This window comes from Pseudorca crassidens, chromosome 16, assembly GCF_039906515.1.
Source record: "Pseudorca crassidens isolate mPseCra1 chromosome 16, mPseCra1.hap1, whole genome shotgun sequence".
In the NCBI taxonomy this organism is placed as follows: Eukaryota; Metazoa; Chordata; class Mammalia; order Artiodactyla; family Delphinidae; genus Pseudorca; species Pseudorca crassidens.
The window spans coordinates 78,431,794-78,453,829 of NC_090311.1; the positions used below are offsets into that span (position 1 = coordinate 78,431,794).

The 22,036-nt window shown below is 46.0% G+C and overlaps 1 protein-coding gene across 2 annotated transcripts in view; it reads left to right on the forward strand.

The window, feature by feature from the left end:
* NID1 (nidogen 1) overlaps positions 1–20,382 on the forward strand; it is a 93,162-nt gene extending 72,780 nt beyond the window's left edge. For both annotated transcript variants that reach the window (XM_067711025.1, XM_067711026.1), the window contains exons 13-20: positions 976–1,194; positions 3,742–3,914; positions 8,432–8,558; positions 12,188–12,359; positions 14,577–14,734; positions 17,234–17,357; positions 18,022–18,134; positions 19,119–20,382. In XM_067711025.1, coding sequence (XP_067567126.1) covers positions 976–1,194; positions 3,742–3,914; positions 8,432–8,558; positions 12,188–12,359; positions 14,577–14,734; positions 17,234–17,357; positions 18,022–18,134; positions 19,119–19,240 — 1,208 coding nt within the window. In that variant the 3' untranslated portion in view covers positions 19,241–20,382. The remainder of the gene's footprint in view (positions 1–975; positions 1,195–3,741; positions 3,915–8,431; positions 8,559–12,187; positions 12,360–14,576; positions 14,735–17,233; positions 17,358–18,021; positions 18,135–19,118) is intronic.
* The last annotated feature ends 1,654 nt before the right edge of the window (positions 20,383–22,036 follow it).

Sequence of the window (22,036 nt, forward strand, 5' to 3'; positions counted from 1 at the left end):
CCGATGCAGACTGGCGGTTGCCAGGGGCTGGGATGAAGGAGGAAGTGGAGACAACCATTTAATAGGTCTGGGGTTTCCTTTGGAGGTGAGGAAATGCGTCGGTGCCAGAGGAAGGAGGCGGCCACTCAGCGTTGTGACTGTACTGATGCCACTGCCTTGTTCACTGTAAAGTGGTCGATTTGGGGACTTCCCTGGCGGTCCAGCGGTTAGGACCCGGTGCTTTCACTGCCGAGGGCCCGGGGTCGATCCCTGGTCGGGGAGCTAAGATCCCACAAGCCGCGGGGTGCTGCCAGAAAGAAAAAAAAAAAAAGGTTGATTTTATGTTATGTCAGTTTGCCTCAGTTTTTCAAAACTGAAAAAAAAAATGGCCTAGGAAGGAAAAGAAAATGTAGATATACTCTTCTTGACCGTTAAATTCACTAAATAATAATGATGTTTAAATTTTTTTTAATTAATAAAACATTTGAGATTAACATATACACACTACTATATATAAAATAGACCATCAACAAGGACCTACTGTGTAGCACAGGGAACTCTACTCAATACTCTGTAATAACCTATATGGGAAAAGAATCTGAAGAAGAATGGACATATGTATATGTATAATTGAATCACTTAGCTGTACACCTGAAACTAACAACATTGTAGATCAACTATTCTCCAATATAAAATAAAAATTAAATTAAAAATTTTTTAAAATAAGCTATAAGGATATATGGTACAGCATAGGGAGCATAGCCAATATTTTATAATAACTTTAAATGGAGTATAATCTATAAAAATTTTGAATCACTATGTTGTACACCTGAAACGAATATAACATTGTAAATCAACTATACTTCAATAAAATAAATTAAACATTTTTTTAAATTAATGAAACAAAACTCAGTAGTGAACAGGCAGCTCCTGAGGTTCTGAGTTGGATTTGGGGACTTGAGCTGATGACCCCCCTTTTGCTCGCCTCTCTCACAGAAGTGGAGAAAACCCGATGCCAGCATGAACGAGAACACATCCTCGGGGCGGTGGACCCCCAGCGCCCCCGGCCTCCGGGACTGTTTGTTCCCGAGTGTGATGAGCACGGATACTACGCGCCCACCCAGTGCCATGGCAGCACTGGCTACTGCTGGTGTGTGGACCGCGACGGCCGCGAGGTGGAGGGCACCAGGACCACGCCCGGGATGAGGCCACCGTGTAAGTCAGAGGACAGTGCTGGAGACCGGAAGTCTCAGCACCTGCGAGCATCGCCGGGGACGCTTGCCGGGGACCCTTGCCAAAGGTGCACTTGGCACTTTCTGCCTGCCCTAAATCCTGACCTGCACCACTGGCTCGAAGCCCGTCCCCCCCTCCCTTTCTCCCCTCTGCAGCCCCCTTTTCCATCTCCCCATCATTGCCCACCCCCACCATCTCTCTCCCCACTTTCCCTCTCCTCCCTCTTAGCCTTTCCTCCTCTTGTTTTGTGCAAACCTGTTCTGTGCAAATGATGGGCAGGACCCGCTGCATTGAGGCTGCAATTGGTAGCAGAGAGGATGTGTGCTCCGGGGTCCCCGAGGTAAACCTTGCAGTGGGTGGCCCAGCATTCCAGCGGCTCTGTGCCGGCACACAGCGCAGGGATGGGAGAGACCAACCGGAGCCCCTCCCCAGGCACGGAGGGGCTTACTCAGGCGGTTCTCTTCCTGGGACACTTGCCTCTTTCACAGTTGCTCCTGGACCTTTAGGTACTCGGTCCATTTAGAACGCCAGGAGCAAACAGCCGCAAAGGGTTCTGCAAGATAGTTCTGCGACGGTCCATGACTGTGGGAAGGCGCCGAGCTGGGGGCCAGGCTCTGTGACCCTGGACAGATACTTGCCTGAGTCTCAGCATCGTCGGCCTCAACATCGGATTCAAGCAAAATAATCTCTAGGATGCTTCTCAGCTCTGAAATTCTGTCCCAGGCGTAGAAAATGGTAATTGTCACAAATTACCCAAATCTAACACAAGCAATCCTTGCCTCTCCATTCTCCATTTAGCTAATAATCATAAACTGATCCCCTACCAGATAGTTTCCCAAAGCTGCTAAGAGGCTGCTGAGTAAGCAGTGATAACTTACAGGGACTTCCCTGGCGGTCTAGTGGCTGAGACTCCGCGCTTCCAGTGCAGGGGGGCGTGGGTTCAGTCCCTGGTTGGGGAACTAAGATCCCACATGCTGTGAGGGGCGGCCAAAAAAAGGGAAGTGACAAGTGATCACTCACAATCTTCATTACGCCAGCCAGCCAGCATTAACTGAGTGTCAGATTGGTGTGGTCAGTGCTGGCAGCCCAGAAGGAAGCCCCAGTGCCAGCCCCAGAACCTCAGAGGACAGGTAAACAGGTGCAGGGTAGGGAAAGGAACCTTAAGAGAGAATAGGTGGGCCAGGAAGCACAGTGGCTTGGGGGGTTGCGGGCTAGCCCAGGAAGGCTTTGCAGAGCAGTACTGTGAGAACCAAGGTTTTGAGCAGGGTCAGGAGTCAGCTGCGCTGGGGAGAAGGGGTTGAGGAGACCCGTGGTCCAGGCAGCAGGAACAGGCGGAGAGGCAGGAAAGAAACCCGCAGGGGTCTGTGTCCTGTGGGAGGGGAGCAGAATGGAGGTAAGGACATCAGGTGCCCCGCTGAGGGGTCTGGATTGGTCCCGAGGGAGCCCAGGAAGGGTTTCGAGCAGGCGCTGATGTGACCAGGTTTCAGTTTTAGAAGAGCTGAAAGGGAGGAGTGAGACCCTGGTGGTGGGGAGGCGGGTGCAATTAATTAATTGCAGTATTTCTGATTAATCCAGGTGAGAAACTGGCGAGGGTCTGACCTGAGATGCTGGCAGTGAGTTTGGAGGGATAGATTCCAGAGATATTAAAAAGGTCCACCAGATTGTTTTATATCATTGGTTGGGTATAACAGGCAAGATGGACAAGAGGAAATAACTGAAAATGAGCTCGGTGATGACCTGGTCCCATTCTCTCACTTCAGAGAGCAGGAAACGAGCCCAGGAAGGTCCACGACGTGTCCACACAGTGAGTGTCAGGGCCAGGTCTGGGGCCCAGGTTTCCTGACAGCCACTGCATGTTCCTTACCTGCAGTACAGGCTGCCTGTCCCCTCCTGGGACATTCTCTTGTCAGGTGAGCCAGGAGCTGTGCTGGGTCACCAGGTCAGCAGGTAGGAGGCAAGGCCGAGTCTGAGGGAGGATTAGCCCTGCCCATCACTTCGTTCTGGAAAGCCCAGAAGGCCTATGTTCCCGTTTGTGGCGTCTGAGACCCTCCCACCTCCGTGGGATGGGGTGAGTGGGGCTAGTCCACTCAGATGGTCTCCTCGAGCATGAAAATACTCAGCAGCTTCCTGCTGGGGTGCGAGCTCTCTGTGGCCAGGGTTTCAGGGTTGCTGCTGTTGCATTGTTTTCGTTCACTGCTGCAGCCCATATGCAGAGCAGGGCACCGATAGCCAGGTTAGTTCCATTAACGGGGAGACTGAGCCATTGTTTTTTTCCAATCGACCTTTAATGTTAAACTCTGGCCCTGCATCATCTTCATCACAAATGCCCTTTGATTGACTGAGGTCTTCCTGCTCCTTGTGCTTTCGGATATTAAATGTGCACATGTGACGGTGCAGTTTGTGGTGCCATGAAGGCGACGTGACCCGGTGTGGGTGCGTGTGTGTGAGTCCGTGCACGCGCCCGCACGTGTGCGTTTGTGCATTCCTACTGCACGGGGGCCTTACTCATTGCCATCTCCCACCACCCAGGTCTGAGTACAGTGGCTCCCCCGGTTCACCACGGACCCTCAGTTCCTACCGCCGTGATCCCCCTGCCACCTGGGACCCACCTACTCTTCGCCCAGACCGGGAAGATAGAGCACCTCCCCCTGGAGGGAAACACCATGACCAAGACGGAAGCCAAGGCGCTGCTTCATGCCCCGGTGAGTGCTGGCCGATGGCGCTTGGTGACAATTTCTGCTTCAATGGCCTGGAGCAACGAGCGGGGTGCAGTCAGCCCAGGGACCAGGGCTGGACGCCTGGACCCAGGACCTCTTCATTCTGTGTGACCCTGGGTGTCCACCTCTAAATGGGGCCACTGTATTCCTAAGCACCCCCGTGAGGCTCGAGGGTGGGAGCAGAAACAGGAGGCCTTCCAGAGAGACCCCTTTGGTATCTGACCCTTCAGGTGGGCGCATCACGTGAGTTTGCTCTCTTGTCTGCGAGCATCTGCCAGGTTTGATGTTGCCGTCCCTGCTAAATTAGCAACGTGACTCATCTTTCCGCAGCCGCTCAGCTCAAGATGCGCCTGTCTGCCCAGAGGCAGTAGTAAGTAACCAGAGCTTTTCAAAGCTTCAAAGATGCATTTTGTGAGTTGGGGAATTTTTGTCCGTTAGTTAGAGGTCAGACACTTCTGAGGAGCTTTTCTGTCTGGGATCCTGACCTCCTGCCAGGAAAACAAACCTGAGACCTGGTGGAGGCTTCTGGCTGTGGACTCAGGGTTGCCAGGGCAGTGGGGGCCGTCAGGGTCCTCTAAGGAGTGAAGAAGTAGCAGCGAGTGGGCTACCAGCTCTTAGAGATGAAAGTCCAGCAGGAATCCTCATTACCCCTCCGTGCTGGTTGCAGAGCCTGCGTAAAGGTTCTGGGTAGAAATGTTACTTTCTTCTCATCTTCCTTTCCCTACTCCCCTGTCTTTCCCACCTGCCCTATTTTCTCTTCCTGCATGGATCTCTACACACCGCCATACCCCCTCTTCTTTTTGACCAGGGAGGAAACATGATCAAAAAAAGTCTGCAAAATAAAAATGCTTCTTTTTAAAAAAATTTATGTTATTGAAGTATAGTTGATTTACAATGTTGTGTTAATTTCTGCTCTACAGCAAAGTGATTCAGTTATACATATATATATATATATATATACATTCTTTTTCATGTTCTTTTCCATTATGTTTTATCATAGGATATTGAATATAGTTCCCTGTGCTCTACAGTAGGACCTTGTTTATCCATTGTTGTTTATCCTTTTTGTTTATCCATGTAATAGTTTATGTCTGCTCATCCCAAACTCTCATTCCTTCACCCCCATCACCTCCCCCTTGGCAATCACAAGTCTGTTCTCTGTCTGTGAGTCTGTTTCTGTTTCATAGATAAGCTCATTTGTGTCATATTTTAGATTCCACATATAAATGATGTCATATGGTATTTGTCTTTCTCTTCCTGACTTACTAACTTACTAGAGATGATAATCTCTAGGTCCATCCATGGTAAAAATGCTTTTCAAAAAGCCTCCTGCAAAGCAGCCGTGATTGGATTCATGTTCTTCGCCAACACAAAACCCTCTGATGGGTTCCCTTCACCCAGAAAAAAATCCAGTTCTTTCCATGGCCTCCGGCTACCTCTCCCACCCAGTTCCCTACCACTGCCCCCTCACTCACCGGCTGCAGCCTTCTGGCCTTCTAGCTGGTCCTCAACTCACCATTCACACTCCCACCTCAGGGCCTTTGCACTTGCTGTCCCCCTGCCTGGAGTTCTCTCATTCCAGACACTAGCACGGTTCACTGCTGCATGTCACTTGAATTTCTACTGGCACATCAGCTCTTAGAGAAACCTGTCCTGGCTGCCCTATCCAGACTGCAGCCTCCACCTACCCTGCTTTGTCTTTCATCAGGCTCCCAGCACTACTTAAAACATTGTATATCAGGGTACATGTTCTATGTCTGATGTATCTCTTCCCACCAAGAATATAAGCACAGCAAGATCAGAAATTGTCCGTCTGTTTCATGGAGGTGTTTGTTTCACAGGGGTATTTGCAGATCCCACACAGTGCTTGGCACTTGAAAAATATTAGCTGAACAAATGTGTAAGTGATCTTTGTGATTTCCTGTTGCCTCACTGAAGCACAAATCCCTCAAGGGGTAATCATCATTCTTCCTCGTATCCACTAGCACACACTTCCGGGTAGTGGGAGTGGGTTAAATTCCGTGTGAAAGTCGTTTTCCCCCAAGACCAAGGGGAGAGGCTTAAATGCCAAATGAGGCTATGAAAAGCAGGAAATTGAGATGGGATCAGTGGAGGGAGAGTGCTGAAACAACCTTATAAATATTCACTGTGTCCTTCCTATCTATGTATCATCTATCTGTCTGTCCTTCTATGTATGTATGTATGTATGTATCTAACTGTCTTTACCATCTAGCTATTTTAACTGTAGCTAATGCCACTGTGGCATTAAGTACAACCATCATCACCATCTATCTCCGGAACCTTTTTCATCATCCCAAACTGAAACTCTGGATCCATTCAGTAAAAACTCCCTCCTCCCCTGCCAGCCCTTTGCATCCCCTTCTACTTTCTATCTCTATGAATTTGCCTGTTCTAGGGACCTCCTATAAGTGGAATCATACAGTATTTGCCCTTTTGTAACTGGTTTACTTTATTTAGTATAATCTTCAAATTTCATCCATGTTGTAGCACGTGTCAGAATTTCCTTCCTTTTTAAGGCTGAATTATATTCCATTATATGGATGTATCACATTTTGTTTATCCATTCATCCATCACTGGAGAACTTGGGCTGCTTCCACCTTTTGGCTATTGTGAATAGTGTTGCTATGTACATGGATTTACAAACATCTGTTCAAGTCCTTGCTTTCACTTCTTTTGTATATAGACAAGACCTGGAATTACATGGTAATTCCATTTTTAATTTTTTGAGGAACCACTGTACGGTTTTCCTTAGCACTGCACCATTTTGCATTCCCACCACCAGAGCACAAAGGTTCCAATTTCCCTTCTACCTTGTCAACACTTATTATTTTCTGTTTTTTAATTGTAGCCATCCTAATATATGTAAAGTGGTATCTCATTGTGGTTTTGATTTGCATTTCTCTAATGATTAGTGATGTTAGCATCTTGTCATATACTTACGGACAATTTATATATCTTTGGAAAAATGTCTATTCATATCCTTTGCCCATTTTGTAATTGGGTTGTTTTGTTCTTATTGTTACTGAGTTGTACGAGTTCTTTATATATTCTATCAACCCCTTATCAGTTACATGATTTGCAACTATTTGATCACCTTCCATGGGTTGGTTGCCTTTTCACTTTGTTGATTGTGTCTTTTACTGAACAAAAGCTTTTAATTTTGATAAGATCCAATTTATCTATTTTTGCTTTGATGTCATATCCAAGAAATCATTGCCAAATCCAATGTTATGAGGCTTTCAACTATGTTTTCTTCTAAGAGTTTTGTATTTTTAGCTCTTACATTTAGACTTTCACTTCATTTGGAGCTAATTTTTGTATATGGTGTATGGTAAGGATCTCTGTTCCTTTATGACATGAGTTTTGGAGGGCAAGTGTCTGCTGATAATAACCCTGATTCTCCCAGTAAAAGAGCATCCTGGTCTTACACTTCTGTGGTCCCCAGGGCCTCACTTTGCATTTCCATATACATTTTAGAGTAAGCTTATAAGTTTCTACCAAAAAGAAAAGGAAAGGCAAGGAAAGGGAAAAAAAAGAAAAGAAAAGCAAAGCCTGCTGGGATTTTGATATGGATAGCACTGGATCTTTAACTCTATTTAGGGATATCCTAAACTCTATTTTGGATATCTTAGCAATATTAAATCTTACGATCCATTAAACTAACATCTCTTCATTTATTTGGGTCTTCTTTAATTTCACTCTACAATGTTTTATAGTATTCAGTATAGAATCTTGCACATTTTAAAATACTTATTCTTAAATATTTTGCTGCTATTATGAACATTATTATTTTAAAATTCTACTTTTTGCTGGTATGTAGAAATACAATTTTACATTGACCTTGGATCCTGCAACCTTGCTAGATTCAATTTTTAGTTAAAATATTACTATAGGTTTCCCAGGAATTTCTACATAAATAATCATAGTCTTAAAATAGAGTGATTTTACCTCTTCCTTTCCAACATTTATGTCTTTTATTTAATTTTTATGATTTTCAGTTGGGCAAAGATTTCTTAGATGATATACAAAAAGCATTAGCCATAAAGAAAAATAAAATTGCACTTAATACACATTTAAAACTTTTGCTCTCCAAAAACATCATTAAGAAAATGAAAAAGTGCTATTTACTGAGAAAAAATATACATACGTACATATATATATGTGTATGACAACAGATTTTTATCTGAAATATAGAAAGAACTCCTTCAACTCAATAATTTAATTTTTAAAATGGACAAAAGAGGGACTTCCCTGGCCACCCAGTGGTTAGGACTCCACATTTCCTCTGCAGGGGGCATGGGTTTGATCCCTAGTTGGGGAACTAAGATCTTGTATGCTGCGTGGCACAGCCAAAAAAAAACAAAGACTTGAAGACAATTCATTTCAAAAGGTATCTGAATGCCTCTAAGCACAGGAAAGAGTCCCACCATCATCATTCACTAGTAGGTGCACCCCTCTCACCACTGGTCTGCACTTCCAGGATAAAGTCATCATTGGACTGGCCTTCGACTGTGTGGACAAGATGGTTTACTGGACCGACATCAGTCAGCCTTCCATTGGGAGAGCCAGTCTGCATGGTGGAGAGCCGAGCACCATCATTCGACAAGGTGGGCAAGCAAATGTCAGTCTTCCTTTTGGGGTTTTGCTTCTAGCAGCCCACGTGGGTCTTGGGAGAGAGTGGAGGGGTGCGGTGCATGGTTGTTTGCAGGATATGGTAATCTGAGAGGGGCTGTGTTCTCAACCTCAAACATCGCCCTTTCCAGCCTTCTCTGAAGAGTCCTCTGAGGACTCATCACTAAATCATGAACATCTTAGCTGGGGATTTGTTGCTAGCCTAAGGAGAGTAAAATTAAAACGGGGTAAATGTCCATGCCTGTCTCTGAAAGCTTCTGTAGCCAGTTTTAAGGAATAATAAAGGCCAAGCTCCACCATCCAGTTTGGATATACATTTCACCCTCTGGCTGCTGAGCCTAGAACCGATTCTCAGACTGTCTGCCCCAGGGTGGGTGGTCCATCAGGCAATAAGCAGATAGATCGTAAAGATGGAAGGATCACAAGCATATTGGCAAATATTGTCCCTGAGAAGTGAGTCTATTCGCAAGACGGTTTTCCAGTTGAAGGGTTGTCACTTCAGCCTGTAATCTATGGTGGGGTGGGTCTCCTGTCTTCTACCTCACCCCCACTGGACCTTGCTCAGATTGCCAGAAGAGTACAGAAAATCAGGCTGAACTCTTACAGACATTTCTGTTTTTGTTGCCTCACTGATGATAAAGCACATGGCACGTTGGCACAGCTTACCCCTCAACATTTAACCTCAGTGCCTTAACTTACAGATGCTGATTTAAGCTGAGGACTCTATTATGTTAATGCCTACCTTCAACAAGCCAAGGCTATTTTACGTAGATATGTTGTATCAAGATTCAAGTCCATTATGACAAAAACCCAAGGGCCTGTAAAAATTCTCCTGTACTGAAAAGGTCAAATATTACACATTACGAAGTCTGTGACTCATCAGCTGACTTGCAGATATTTTCAATCAAAAGACATTGTCATGCCAATGATATTTGCTGTGTTAAATCATCTTGTTTCCTCTGCAAAACACTCAAATCAAAGATACATCCTTAAAATATATGAGCCTCTTTGGTACTTCTTTTTACTTGGGGCCAACTGTGGATTTTCTAATTTCCAATTTAACATTTCCCTAGAAATTGGTACTCTGGAAGGGTCCCTGTGCCTGCGGAGTAGCCCCTGGGGCATGTTTTTCCTTCCTTGGCTCCTTCGGAAGAGATGATGTAGCAGGAATTAAACTGAGGTTGAGTTAAATATGTCTGACTTTGGACATAGACCTCAAATCCTTTTCTGGAATCCAGTATGCTATTTAAATAATGTCTGCTAGTTTTCATGGCTTGCTTTAATGAACAGAAGTTTGAAAATGCCTTTTTGCATCTTATCACTGTTAAAAATGTTGTTGCTATTATCTGTGATTTAACTTCAAAACCCAGTGGAAGAGGGGAGTAGGTCATCGTTTGCTATTTCCTGTTGCTTTTGGAACTGATAATCCAAGAAAGCTTTAAGCTCAGTAAGAAACATTCCAGACAAAAGCCCACTGTGAAAACACAGAATTAAATCAGAATGCGATCTTTGTAGAAGAAAGATCCCTAGGGATACATTTTTTTTTTAATTTCAAAAAGAGAGAAGGAAACTTCCACTTACATCTTCATCATGGTATGTGTTGGTACATTCCTAGTGAGTGAAAATGGCAGTGTGTATCTTTTCTTTTTCTTTTCTTCTTAATTTCATAACGTCTGAATCCTGGGTTTCTCTGTCTTTCCTTGAGTTAAAGTCCTAGCCAAATATCTTTGAAAAGTATCGTCATCTGTTTCCTTTCAACATAATCAGTGTGGAATATATTGCCCTGACGTCTTCCCATCTTGCCCTGACTCACAGCAAAGGATGAGGTTTTCCAGGCCTTTCCTTTGGCTCCTTATCCCATAAAGTATTTTCCTGGTTGGGGAAGGAGGTAGGGTTGCTCTTGGGTTTGACGTCAAGAGCAGGGCTGTTTATAAAGAGAAAACGTGACACGGAGTTCCTTCCTGGAACTTGTAAAGAGACGCTCATTGAACAGCCTTCCCTGGTCCCACTGTTCTATGTGTGTCTGAATAGCTCATGCCTCTCAGACAGGATGTACTCATTCCAAATATACCCCAGAATGATTTCTTCTGATATTGTCTGAAAGTTGAAAGGGGCCTTTGGAGTTCAGTCTCACCATCTCTTTGCCTCTAGGGACATGGAAAATATTTTAATACTTTATAAATCTTTACTTTTGGATAGAACAATAAAGAACTTGTTTAAAATTAGAAACTGCTGTTTTTAATCCTTAATAAACTTCCTCTGTTGGGGGTCCTTTGAGGGGGCTTAGACATTGCCGGCATTCACAGTCATGATTGTATTAGGGGTCTAGTGAAAGCCGATGTGGAGGGGGCTGAAGGTCGGGATTGCTCCTCTATTGATGAAAGAACACAGTGCTGCACCTGCCACAACTAAGGAGCCAGCGAGCCACAGCTAAGGAGCCCGCCTGCCACAAATAAGACCCGATGCAACCAAATAAAGAAAGAAAGCAGAAAAAAAAACAGTGCTGGGTTGGTTTCCTCGTTCCAGGCCCCTGGGGCAGGTTAGCTCCGTCCTCGGCTCTCCCCCTTCCTGTTTCCACTTCCAGCTGTACTAGATGACCTTCGATTCTATAATCAGCAGAGGGGAAAGAATCCCAGATGACACCAGTAAAACCCTGGTGGGGTTTTAGCTTTTAACTTGATTGTATTTCTAGTCAGGAAACCATTGCAATCTTGAACTCCTGATTGGGTTAGGTGGGTGCTGAAGGTTCCCATTGCAGTCAGCTGAGGCTGTGGCAACCCCTGGCTTGGAAATCAGTTGCTTATAGCCTAGTAGGACTTCTGGGTGCTATTCACAATTCCTGACACCCCTTCTTTGTAATCCTGATACTTGTATCAAAGTAATAACAGCTGTGATTTCTTGCATATATTATTTCTCTGAAATAACCTTTTTTCCCCATTGATGAATAAGGTAAATCTGTCCCGTTCCCATCTTCAGATCTTCTGGTGCCTCCCCTTTGCATAAGGGATAAGCTCTAAGCTCATTAACACGGGCATCCTAATTTCATCTCTGGCCACCCTCCACCCTCGGGGTCTCCAGCCACACAAAATGACATATGGTTTACTTCAGGCCGTGTCTATTCTTCCTTTAGACCTATGTGCTGGTCCCACTACCTGGAAAACCTTTATCCAGGATCTTTGCCTGACAAAGTCCTGTTGTTTCTGCAGGAACCAGCTTTAGGAGGTGTTATCTCCCCCAGGAATCCTTCCCTGGTGTCCCCACGCTGAGTCCAGTGTCCCTCCTTCATGTTCCCACAGAACCTGGAACTCAGTCTGAACTGTGATTGGCTGTGGGCTTCTTCTTGAAGGCAGGGCCACAGCTTCAGCATCTTTGTGGGCCTGGCTCCCAATGTAGTGCACAGGGTGGATGTCCATCGAGGGAATGAGTAGCATTTTTCAATTTGTCACTAAGTGTTACTTATCTTAAACAACAAGCATTGAACACTCCCATTTGTTTTTTTCAAGGTGCAAGGATTGGATGCCAGGTGAAATAGCACTGAGTAATCAGAAAAACCTCATCTGACTTGCTTTAAAAAAAATCAGGAGTGTTTGGTGTTTGCTTCTAGATCTTGGAAGCCCAGAAGGCATTGCTCTTGACCATCTTGGCCGCAACATCTTCTGGACGGATTCTCACCTGGATCGGATAGAAGTTGCAAAGCTGGATGGGACCCAGCGCCGGGTGCTGTTTGAGACTGATTTGGTGAATCCCAGAGGCATCGTGACGGATTCCGTGAGAGGGTATCTTTGTGTAAATCTGTGTGTGCGTCTCTTCTATTTGCATCTGCCCTTTTGGATTTTCTCAAATGTTAGGCTATAACTCCAGCATTGCTCTCCTGAAATGAATGAGTTTAGGATGAGTGAGTCTACAGTCGGTGGCTTGCAGATATCCATGGCGAAATGGCAGTATGTTCACGTGTGATCATGGACTTGATACCGTGTTCCACTTTCCAATCTTTTACCAAGAGCCTTTGTAAGTTGACAGCTCAGAAATTGGATATTTCCACTTGGGTTGAATGGGAATCAACACCTGACTTGTATCGATCCCAGAAGAGTATCAAGGTAGCATAAATGTCCCCCTGGGGCTCCTTCCTGGGGGCCAACCCAGCATGAACACCTCCCTATGGGTTTTGTCAGCGTATCAGTGCTTTTTCTCCCTTTCCCTTACTGCAAGCTCTACATCTTACACACCGGGCCCGTGTCTCCTTGACGCTTTGACTCTTTCCCTTTGAGACCACACCTCTTGTTCTGTGGCCACTCAGCCACCTGCCTGACAGCAGGTGCCTTGACCACTGCTTCTGCCAGCCTTGCTTCTGGGCTTCATCCCCTGGGTCTGCTGTGCCTTCCTGTGTGGTGACAGCATATGGGAATTATTCCCATGTGTTTATGTCAGTTATGGTGTTCTGGGTTTTTTTTTTGTTGTTGTTGTTTGTATTTGCGGTACGCGGGCCTCTCACCGTTGTGGCCTCTCCCGTTGCGGTGCACAGGCTCCGGACGCGCAGGCTCAGCGGCCATGGCTCACGGGCCCAGCCGCTCCGCGGCATGCGGGATCTTCCCGGACCGGGGCACGAACCCGTGTCCCCTGCATCGGCAGGCGGACTCTCAACCACTGCGCCACCAGGGAAGCCCGTTCTGGGGTTTTTTAAACAGTTTTACTGAGATATAATATGTAACTTACGTTTAAGGGGAGTGAAATCGAGAGTAACAGAAAGATTCAAGTGAAGAGCCAAATCCAAGGGTCTTTGCAAAGGAAAATGTCTTGACGCCTGCAGATCCTTTTTAGCCGTTCTGTGTCTCAGTGTCTGCTAATGTCTTCACCATGGGTTCTTTATAAGTGTCTTTTTTTCCATAATGAACTTTATTTTTTAAATTTTATTTTAATTTTTTTTGGCTGCCCCTTGCAGATTGCAGGATCTTAGTTCCCCAACCAGGGATGGAACCCAGGCCCTCAGCAGTGAAAGCGCGGAGTCCTAACCCCTGGACCACCAAGGAATTCCCCTTTTAAAGTTTTTTGTTGTTGTTATTTTTTTAACTTTTTATTTTGTATTAGAGTCAAGTTGATTTACAGTGTTGTGTCAGTTTCAGGTGTACAGCAAAGTGATTCAGTTATACATATACATGTATCTATTCTTTTTCAAATTCTTTTCCCATTTAGGTTGTTACGTAATATTGAACAGAGTTCCCTTTGCCATATAGTAGGTCTTGCTGGTTATCCATTGTTTTAAAATTAATTAATTATTTTTTTGGCCGCATTGCGTTTTCACTGCTGCGCGCAGGCTTTCTCTAGTTGCATCAAGCGGGGGCTATTCTTCGTTGCGGTGCGCGCGCTTCTCATTGAAGTGGCTTCTCTTGTTGCAGAGCATGGGCTCTAGGCATCTGGGCTTCAGTAGTTGTGGCATGCAGTCTCAGTAGTTGTGGCGCATGGGCTCTAGAGCACAGGCTCAGTAGTTGTGGCTTGCGGGCACTAGAGCGCAGGCTCAGTAGTTGTGGCTCGTGGGCTCTAGAGTGCAGGCTCAGTAGTTGTGGCACACAGGCTTAGATGCTCTGTGGCGTGTGAGATCCTCCAGGACCAGGGCTCGAACCCGTGTCCCCTGCATTAGCAGGTGGATTCTTTTTTTTTTTTTTTAACATCTTTATTGGGGTATAATTGCTTTACAATGGTGTGTTAGTTTCTGCTTTATAACAAAGTGAATCAGTTATACATATACATATGTTCCCATATCTCTTCCCTCTTGCGTCTCCCTCCCTCCCATGGCAGGCGGATTCTTAACCACTGCGCCACCAGTAGCGTGTACATGTCAATCCCAAACTCCTTAACTATCCCTCCCCCCAACCCTTCTCCTCTGGTAACCATAAGTTCATTCTCCAAGTCTGTGAGTCTTAAGTGTTTTCTAAGTGAACTTTTTCTCATGCATCTTCATATTTTTCTTCCTCTTTCTCCTCCTTTTCCTCCTCCAGGAATCTTTATTGGACAGACTGGAACAGAGATAGCCCCAAAATCGAAACTTCCTACATGGATGGCACAAACCGGAGGATCCTTGTGCAGGATGACCTGGGTTTGCCCAACGGGCTGACCTTTGACGCTTACTCATCTCAACTCTGCTGGGTGGATGCAGGTGATGGAAAGCCCCAGGCCTGGCTCCCGGGGTTGGAACAGTGCCTTGTTTTTTACCAAACAATTATTGTTACCCCCTGTACTATCAAGATTATCTGTTATGGGGAAGAGAGCTTAAGATAACTGCTTTTTTCCTGCACAAACAATAGCTGCATATCTTTGCTCTGAAATTTATTGTTTCTCTAGGCTTGACACAGTCTAGGGAGAGCTCTTAATCTTCCAGGTCAGGGGTCAGCAAACTACAGCCCTGGGACAAATCCAACCTCCTTGGTATAACCCAGGAGCTATAAACGGTTTTCACATTTTTAAAAAAATTAATTTATTTATTTGTTTTTATTTTTGGCCGTGTTGGGTCTTCATTGCTGCGCACAGGTTTTCTCTAGTTGCGGCAACTCTTCACTGCGGTGCGTGGGCTTCTCGTTGCGGTGGCTTCTCTTGTTGCAGAGCACGGGCTCTAGGCGCGCGGGCTTCGGTAGTTGTGGCTTCAGTAATTGTGGCTCATGGGCTCTAGAGCGCAGGATCAGTAGTTTTGGTACACAGGCTTAGTTGCTCCGCAGCATGTGGGATCTTGCCAGACCAGGGCTCGAACCCGTGTCCCCTGCATTGGCAGCCAGATTCCTAACCACAGCACCACCAGGGAAGCCCCGGTTTTCACATTTTTAAATGTTACATTTTAAAAGGTTATATACAGCACGTGGAAAGGAGGGCCTCTGGAGTGTGGAGTTCTGGAGTTTGGAGAGAGAAAACTGTAGCTGGAGCTTCAGCTTCCTGTTTGCCACCAACAAAATTATCAGCATCTTGCATCAACCGTGCGCTATCGATCCCTCCCTCTCTCCTACTCATTTCCCTCAAGCATTTTAAGAAGCCCCAGTGAAGAGCCTTAAAGAAGCAGTCCAGGATCAAGCATTCTCATTGCCTCTTGGAAAACAGGGAGGCCTCCATGGCAAGTTCCCACCTCACGTAGGAAGAGAAGGGCCACATAAAGGGAAAAGAACTTCCAAAGATATAAAGAAGGTGTCTCATTCCTCCACATCCAATAGTACTTGTGTACAAAGCTTTAAAAGATGGAAGCAGAGTTTGATGGGCCTGCCTGCAGTTACCAGTGCCATCGTGTGCTCTGGACTCTACCCATTTTTACTGAGTGTATAATCTACATGGTCATTTCTAACTGAGTACTACGCCGTCATACGACGTCACCGAGGCCTCCAAAACACTGTGTATTTTAATTTGCATTTTTATAAGACTGTTTAGGCAAGCTCAAGTGGTAATGCAACATTTCTTATTATAGGATGCTTCGGAGTTTCAGATTTAAGACAATGACAACTTAATTCAGTTGGCATTAGAGCTATCTAAAAGTTTTTTCAATCCATAGACTTTTTTGCAGACAAACTAGTTGGCTCAAATTTATTAGTCTCACACTCCTGCTGAGGCTCATTTTATATTTCACATGCAAGAATCTGAACGTCTCAGAAATGTAGTGCAAATCACGCATTCAGCCTAGTCATACTCGTTTTCAGTACGGTCAAGTCTTCTCCCAAAGACCAAATGATTTGATAGAAATACTCTACCTTTCAGACTGGGGACAAACTAAACCTTGGCATTGTTCAGTAAACTATTTGTTTACATTAGTAAAATAGATTGATACTGTAAAATAAATAAATAAAAGGTTATATAAATGCTTATATAATGTCCTGGGTTTTTGCCTCTTGGCTCACAAAACCTAAACTAGTTACTAACTGGCCCTTTAAGAAAAAGTTTGCTGACCCCCCAGAGCCTGTCCTCATCCTGATACCTATTAAGCACGTCACAACTTAACATTCTTGTAGCTCCCGCTTGTCCCCGGGGGCTTAGGCAGGACTTGAGGCCAAGGAAGATAAAGTAATGCAGCCCTGATGTGTGCTCTGGCCTGGGCAGATTTGGGGTGTCCCTCAGGCGAGGGATGTGGGCAAGATGCTCAGCCGGGGAGGAATGTCAGCCATCCATCAAGTCTCTCTTGTGTTCCTGCTCTGTTCTAGACACTGTCGGGTGCCACGGGGGATGCAGGGAGTAAAGCGTGCGCAGTTAAGTGAAAGCCCAGGCCTTAAGTTGGTCATGATGCGGGTATTGATGCGAGGCTGTGCAGCTCGGCAATTCTAAGGGCTCTGAATGCGGGGAGGGGAGGTTTGGAGAGGCTTCAAGGAGGAGGGGCTTGAGCAGGAGCTGGAAGATGGCATCGTTCCTAAGTCCCCGGGAACTGGTGAAACGGGGTGCTCTTCCTCTGCTCCAGCTTCTGTCTCCCCATCAGAACCAGGTATGGGTACTGGATGGAGGGGGTGTTGGTCAATGAGGGGCCAGGGAGGATGAACAGACAACTTTCCAGTTTAGAAGAGCAACTCTTGTGTTCTCTAGGATATGAGCCTGTAGCGCTCCCTCTCACCCTTGCCCTCATTACTCTCGTTTTTGGACACAAAGGGCCCATTTCTTGTATGAACAATGGACGATTTGTGTTTGCCCCACACAGGCACCCATCGGGCCGAATGCCTGAAGCCCGATCAGCCCAGCAGACGCAAGGTTCTTGAAGGGCTCCAGTATCCTTTCGCCGTTACAAGCTTCGGGAAGAATCTCTATTACACAGACTGGAAGACGTACGTCAGCAGCTGGAGCGTGGGGGCCGGGGGGCCTGCCCTGCCGCCCTCTCTGGAGGCCACGCCCTTCCCAAGCGGCCTCTTGGCTTGACCTTCCCGCCTCCAGAGGTGCCCCCTCTGCCTCGCCCTTTGATTGTCAGAGAGGAGGGCAAGGAATGGGAGGCGGGGCTTCTAGGGAAGCAGGGGGTGCCACGTATCATCTGGATGCTCCTTGATGGGCAGCTTCAAGTGCAGACTTGGACTTCCTGAGCATGTCTATTCTCTCCCCAGGAGCCAATCTCGGTCACCTGGCTGGTGGGCTCCATGCCCCTATTTTATTTTATAAACTGCAGTATTCCCAAAGCCGCTTCTTGACCAGCTCTTCCTGCGGGAAGGTGGGGTTAAACCAAGCGAGCAGATGTGGCAAGGGCATCTGCATAGAAAGTTGATTTCCCAGCTTGGAATTTAGAGCCGGAGGGAAGAGCTAGCTGACCTTTTCCAATTTTTTTTTTTTAAGAAGCCAGAGAACTGCACGCCTGTCTCATCCCAGGAAGAGGGAGGGATGGCTAGGAAGCAAGGCCAGTGAATCTGTTTATGGCCTCCAAACAACAAAAGAGGCTGCCCCCTAGAGAAGAGTTCAAGACCTTAGATGTATTTTAACCTCCCATCTTTTGGTGCTCTGTAGGAATTCCGTGGTCGCTGTGGATCTCGCTATTTCCAGAGAGACGGATTCCTTCCATCCCCACAAAGAGACCCGGCTGTATGGCATCACCACCGCCCTGTCTCAGTGTCCTGAAGGTAACTCACCTGTGCTGTAACTGGTCAGGGGGCTGGAAGCACTCTGGGGCTCAGAGCCCACACTCCAGCTGCTACCTATGTGGCCTCTCATAGCCCTTATCACGTGGCGGGTGAGACACAGTCCCTTCTGTCATGGGTCTTCATTATTGAGTAGGTGAGCCAAGACGAATCAATAGAAAATGTTAAAGAATGAAGTGGATAGAGGATAAGGGTGAGGAAAAGTCTAAAAGTATGCGGTCTTCAGGTTCCAAGGAGGAACATCAGTGTTAGGATCTCTGCTGCTTTAAAATCCATCCATTTGGCCTGACAGCAACAGCAGTAATTCATAATAATAATAATTACCAGGCAAACATGGATGTGATACTTACTGTGAGCTAGGTACATCACATATATGAAGTCACTTAGCATACTAAGTGCTTTGTATCCACTCGTTCACTTAATCCTTGTAGCAACCCTATGAGGTAGGTACTATTATTATGCTCACCTTATAAATAAGGAAACGGAAGCCACTTGCCCAGAGTCACACGGTCACTTATGGTGCTCACGATGGCAGAACCAGGGATGAGCTATGCAGCCTGGCTTGAGTCTATGCTAGGCTGCCTCTCCAAATTCTCTCCCCTAACCCAACCTCCTTCCTGGTTTCCCTCCTGTCCCCCAGTCAAGTGGCCAAGCTAGATAAAGAACACATTGTGCTTTAAAATTCCAACCCCATGTTCTGTTCAGAGCTGGAAAACCCTCCCTGAGATCTGTTTAATAGCTTCAATGGTAAATCTGCATAGCCCCCAGATCAGGAATCAAGGTTTTTGCACATCTGGCAAATCCTTAATGATGAGGAAACAGCCGATAGATAAGCTGAGCTGAGTGCCCTGTGCAGCCTTCCCTGTTCCCCAGGAGCCCCCACAAGCTTGGCCTCCCAGAGACCAAAAAGGGGTGTAGTATGGAGGCCACTCTCTTAGCTGTTGAGCTGACTTCTGCCTTTTCCAGGTCACAACTACTGCTCAGTGAACAATGGTGGCTGCACCCACCTCTGCTTGGCCACCCCAGGAAGCAGGACCTGCCGTTGCCCTGACAATACCCTGGGCGTTGACTGTATCGAGCGGAAATGAAGACAAGAGTGCCTCATTCCCTCTCTAAAGTATTTCACAGCAACACCCTACTTGAAAGGGTCCAGACTGAAAACTGTCTGACCTGGTGGCTAAGTGGACACCAGGTCCAGGGCCAACCCAGCCTGAACCCCAACAGCATTGCCCTCACTGTTCCCCAAAACATATGCCCTGCACTTCTGGAATGGGAAAGCCTCTACTCCTACGCAAAGACAGAAAACCTCCCTGACCCCAACCCGCAGACAAGCTTATACAGCCCTGAGTGAAGATTATATGCCCCATCCTGGTGCTGGAAACTTTCCCCAACCTTAACACCCCAGTGGTGAGTAGAACCTCCCCAGGCCTGAACTGCCCCTTCCCTGTGGCCTTACGAGCTCAGCCTCACTCTGAGATACCCATCATCCCGTCAGCTGCTGAACACACCAGCCAGGATTGTCTAGGCAAGGCTGTGAGCAAAGGAGGGAGTTAGCCCTCCCACACTTTCGTCTTGGTGCTCTGATTTCCCTTTTTATACTCCTGGCTTTTAACCCCTGAGTTCTGTACCACCTGCATCCTGCCCAAGGCCCACATTATAGAGAGCAAGCCCTGCTTTTTGGTCAAAACCCACCCTGTCCGAAGGATACATGGGTATTTGGTGGATGATACTGAGAAGCCTCTCCCAGCTAAATTATTGGCATTTCAGCAGTCGTCTTTGGTAGTCAAATGCTCAAATCAAAGGAGTGTCCTGTAGTAGGACTTTCAATGTGTAGAGTCAGATGTTTGAGGATGGGGATTCTATAGATGTGCCTTAAATTATACCAAAGATTACCAGAGCACTTGGATCCTAGCATCTGGTCTCTGGGGTGGCACAGCCCCACTGCTGGCACCTGTATCCAGCCTCCTAATGGAGACCCATCTGAGACACAGGCTGGGGCTGGTACCAGAGATGACACCCCCTATAGTCCCTCACCTCTGGCCTCCACCCATGAGATCCAATCTACAATCAACCATAAGCTTTCTTCTCCTTTGTTTCTCCCTCTATCCATGGCCCTTGCTGCCTGTATTCTCATGCAAAATCACAATCCAGGAGGGCCAAACTGAATATTTATACTAGTGATCCAGACCATTTATTGTTCATTGGTGTAATTAAAAGGACCATTGCCACATTTCATGTGTATATTTCTACAGTTTGTTTAGAAAACCTCTCCTGACTATATATAGCTAGTGGGTTTTTTTGTTTGTTTGCTTGTTTTTTTTTTGTCAACTGCTTCCCAGAGTCCTAAAATGATAGAAATTTCGGACTGAAAGCTGAGATTAAGGAATTTGAGTCAGTAAAGATCGGGGTAAGGGAGTAGAGAAGACTCAGAAGTATCTCAAAGAGACTGACCAAGAGCAGGAATGGAAAGCCCAAGAGAAAGGGTGGAGGAGGGGATTTAACAATAGCAATGAGAAAAATTCTCAAATAACGCCAAAGAAAAAAATGGTATGTCCTTGCCAGAGAACACTTATACACTTGACATGGAAGAATATGCCTGTTTTTCTCCTTAAGGAAGAGACCCCTCTTCTTATCTGCAAACCTCAGGACACTCAGCCCCTCCCACCCCCTTTTCTGCAGTACATGAGACCTGAATCAAGAGAGCCTTTCCTTGAATAATTGGAGTTTGTTTTGAGAGGCACATATCCCCAAGAATCACAAGGTTTGGGGAACACATGGGTCTTTTATATAGCCCAACCCCATAAATTAGTTTAATTTTATATTTATCATTCCATATTGAGCCCTCTATATCAAATGTTTTGTCATGACTTTGTATAATGTTTATAACTATCTTATTCATTTTACTAAACTCATTCTAAAATTTTGTAAATGATAAATTCTTAAACTGTGGAAACCATTGAAGGTGCTTATTAACTGTTCCCCAGATTTGTACAAGTATTGGATGATTATTTGAGTTTACAGCTGTATAAATATTAGTGCAGAAAATAAATTTTTTTTTTTTGTTAAAAAATCTCCCTCTATCTTGTATGAATGAAGATATTTAATCTCGGGAGGCGGATTCACAATGGAAAGATAGCCATTTAATAATCTGCAAAACCTATTTAGTCCCCTGTGTTATAAGGGATGGTTTGTTTCCCAAGTGAGTCCCTGAACTTAGGGGCTGATATTTGACTTAAAAATTAATTCTATTGTGGACATCAAGTCACCCTTTTAAACATTGTTTTCATTTTTTTTTTTTTTTTTTTTTTTGCGGTTCGCGGGCCTCTCACTGTTGTGGCCTCTCCTGTTGCAGAGCACAGGCTCCAGACACGCAGGCTCAGCGGCCATGGCTCACGGGCCCAGCCGCTCCGCGGCATGTGGGATCCTCCCGGACCGGGGCAAGAGCCCGTGTCCCCTGCATCGGCAGGCGGACTCTCAAACACCGCGCCACCAGGGAAGCCCAAACATTGTTTTCATTTTTTAGAAAAATTTTAGCTACAGGCAATAGGGTTTCCTGATTCAGTTCTGAAGATGAGCTGTGTTTTTCTCCCCTCCTCATGTCCAGAAGGAACAAAGATACCTTCCTGACCTTGGCCACGGAGTGAGACCCCTGTTCCGTTCTAAGCTGCCACCAATGGGAAGTGCCACCCGTGCCGACCCCTGGGGGGATGAGAATGGACCGTTGACTTGGACAGAGTGAAGGGGGCTCAGAAATAGCAGGAACAAGGTGCTCAGAGCTGAAGTTGTTGTAGAGAAGGGACCTGGTACGTCAGGGCCTGCTTGTAAAATGGCACCGTAGTGGGATCAGTCACAGCCTGCCAATGTGTATTTATTGACAGGGACAA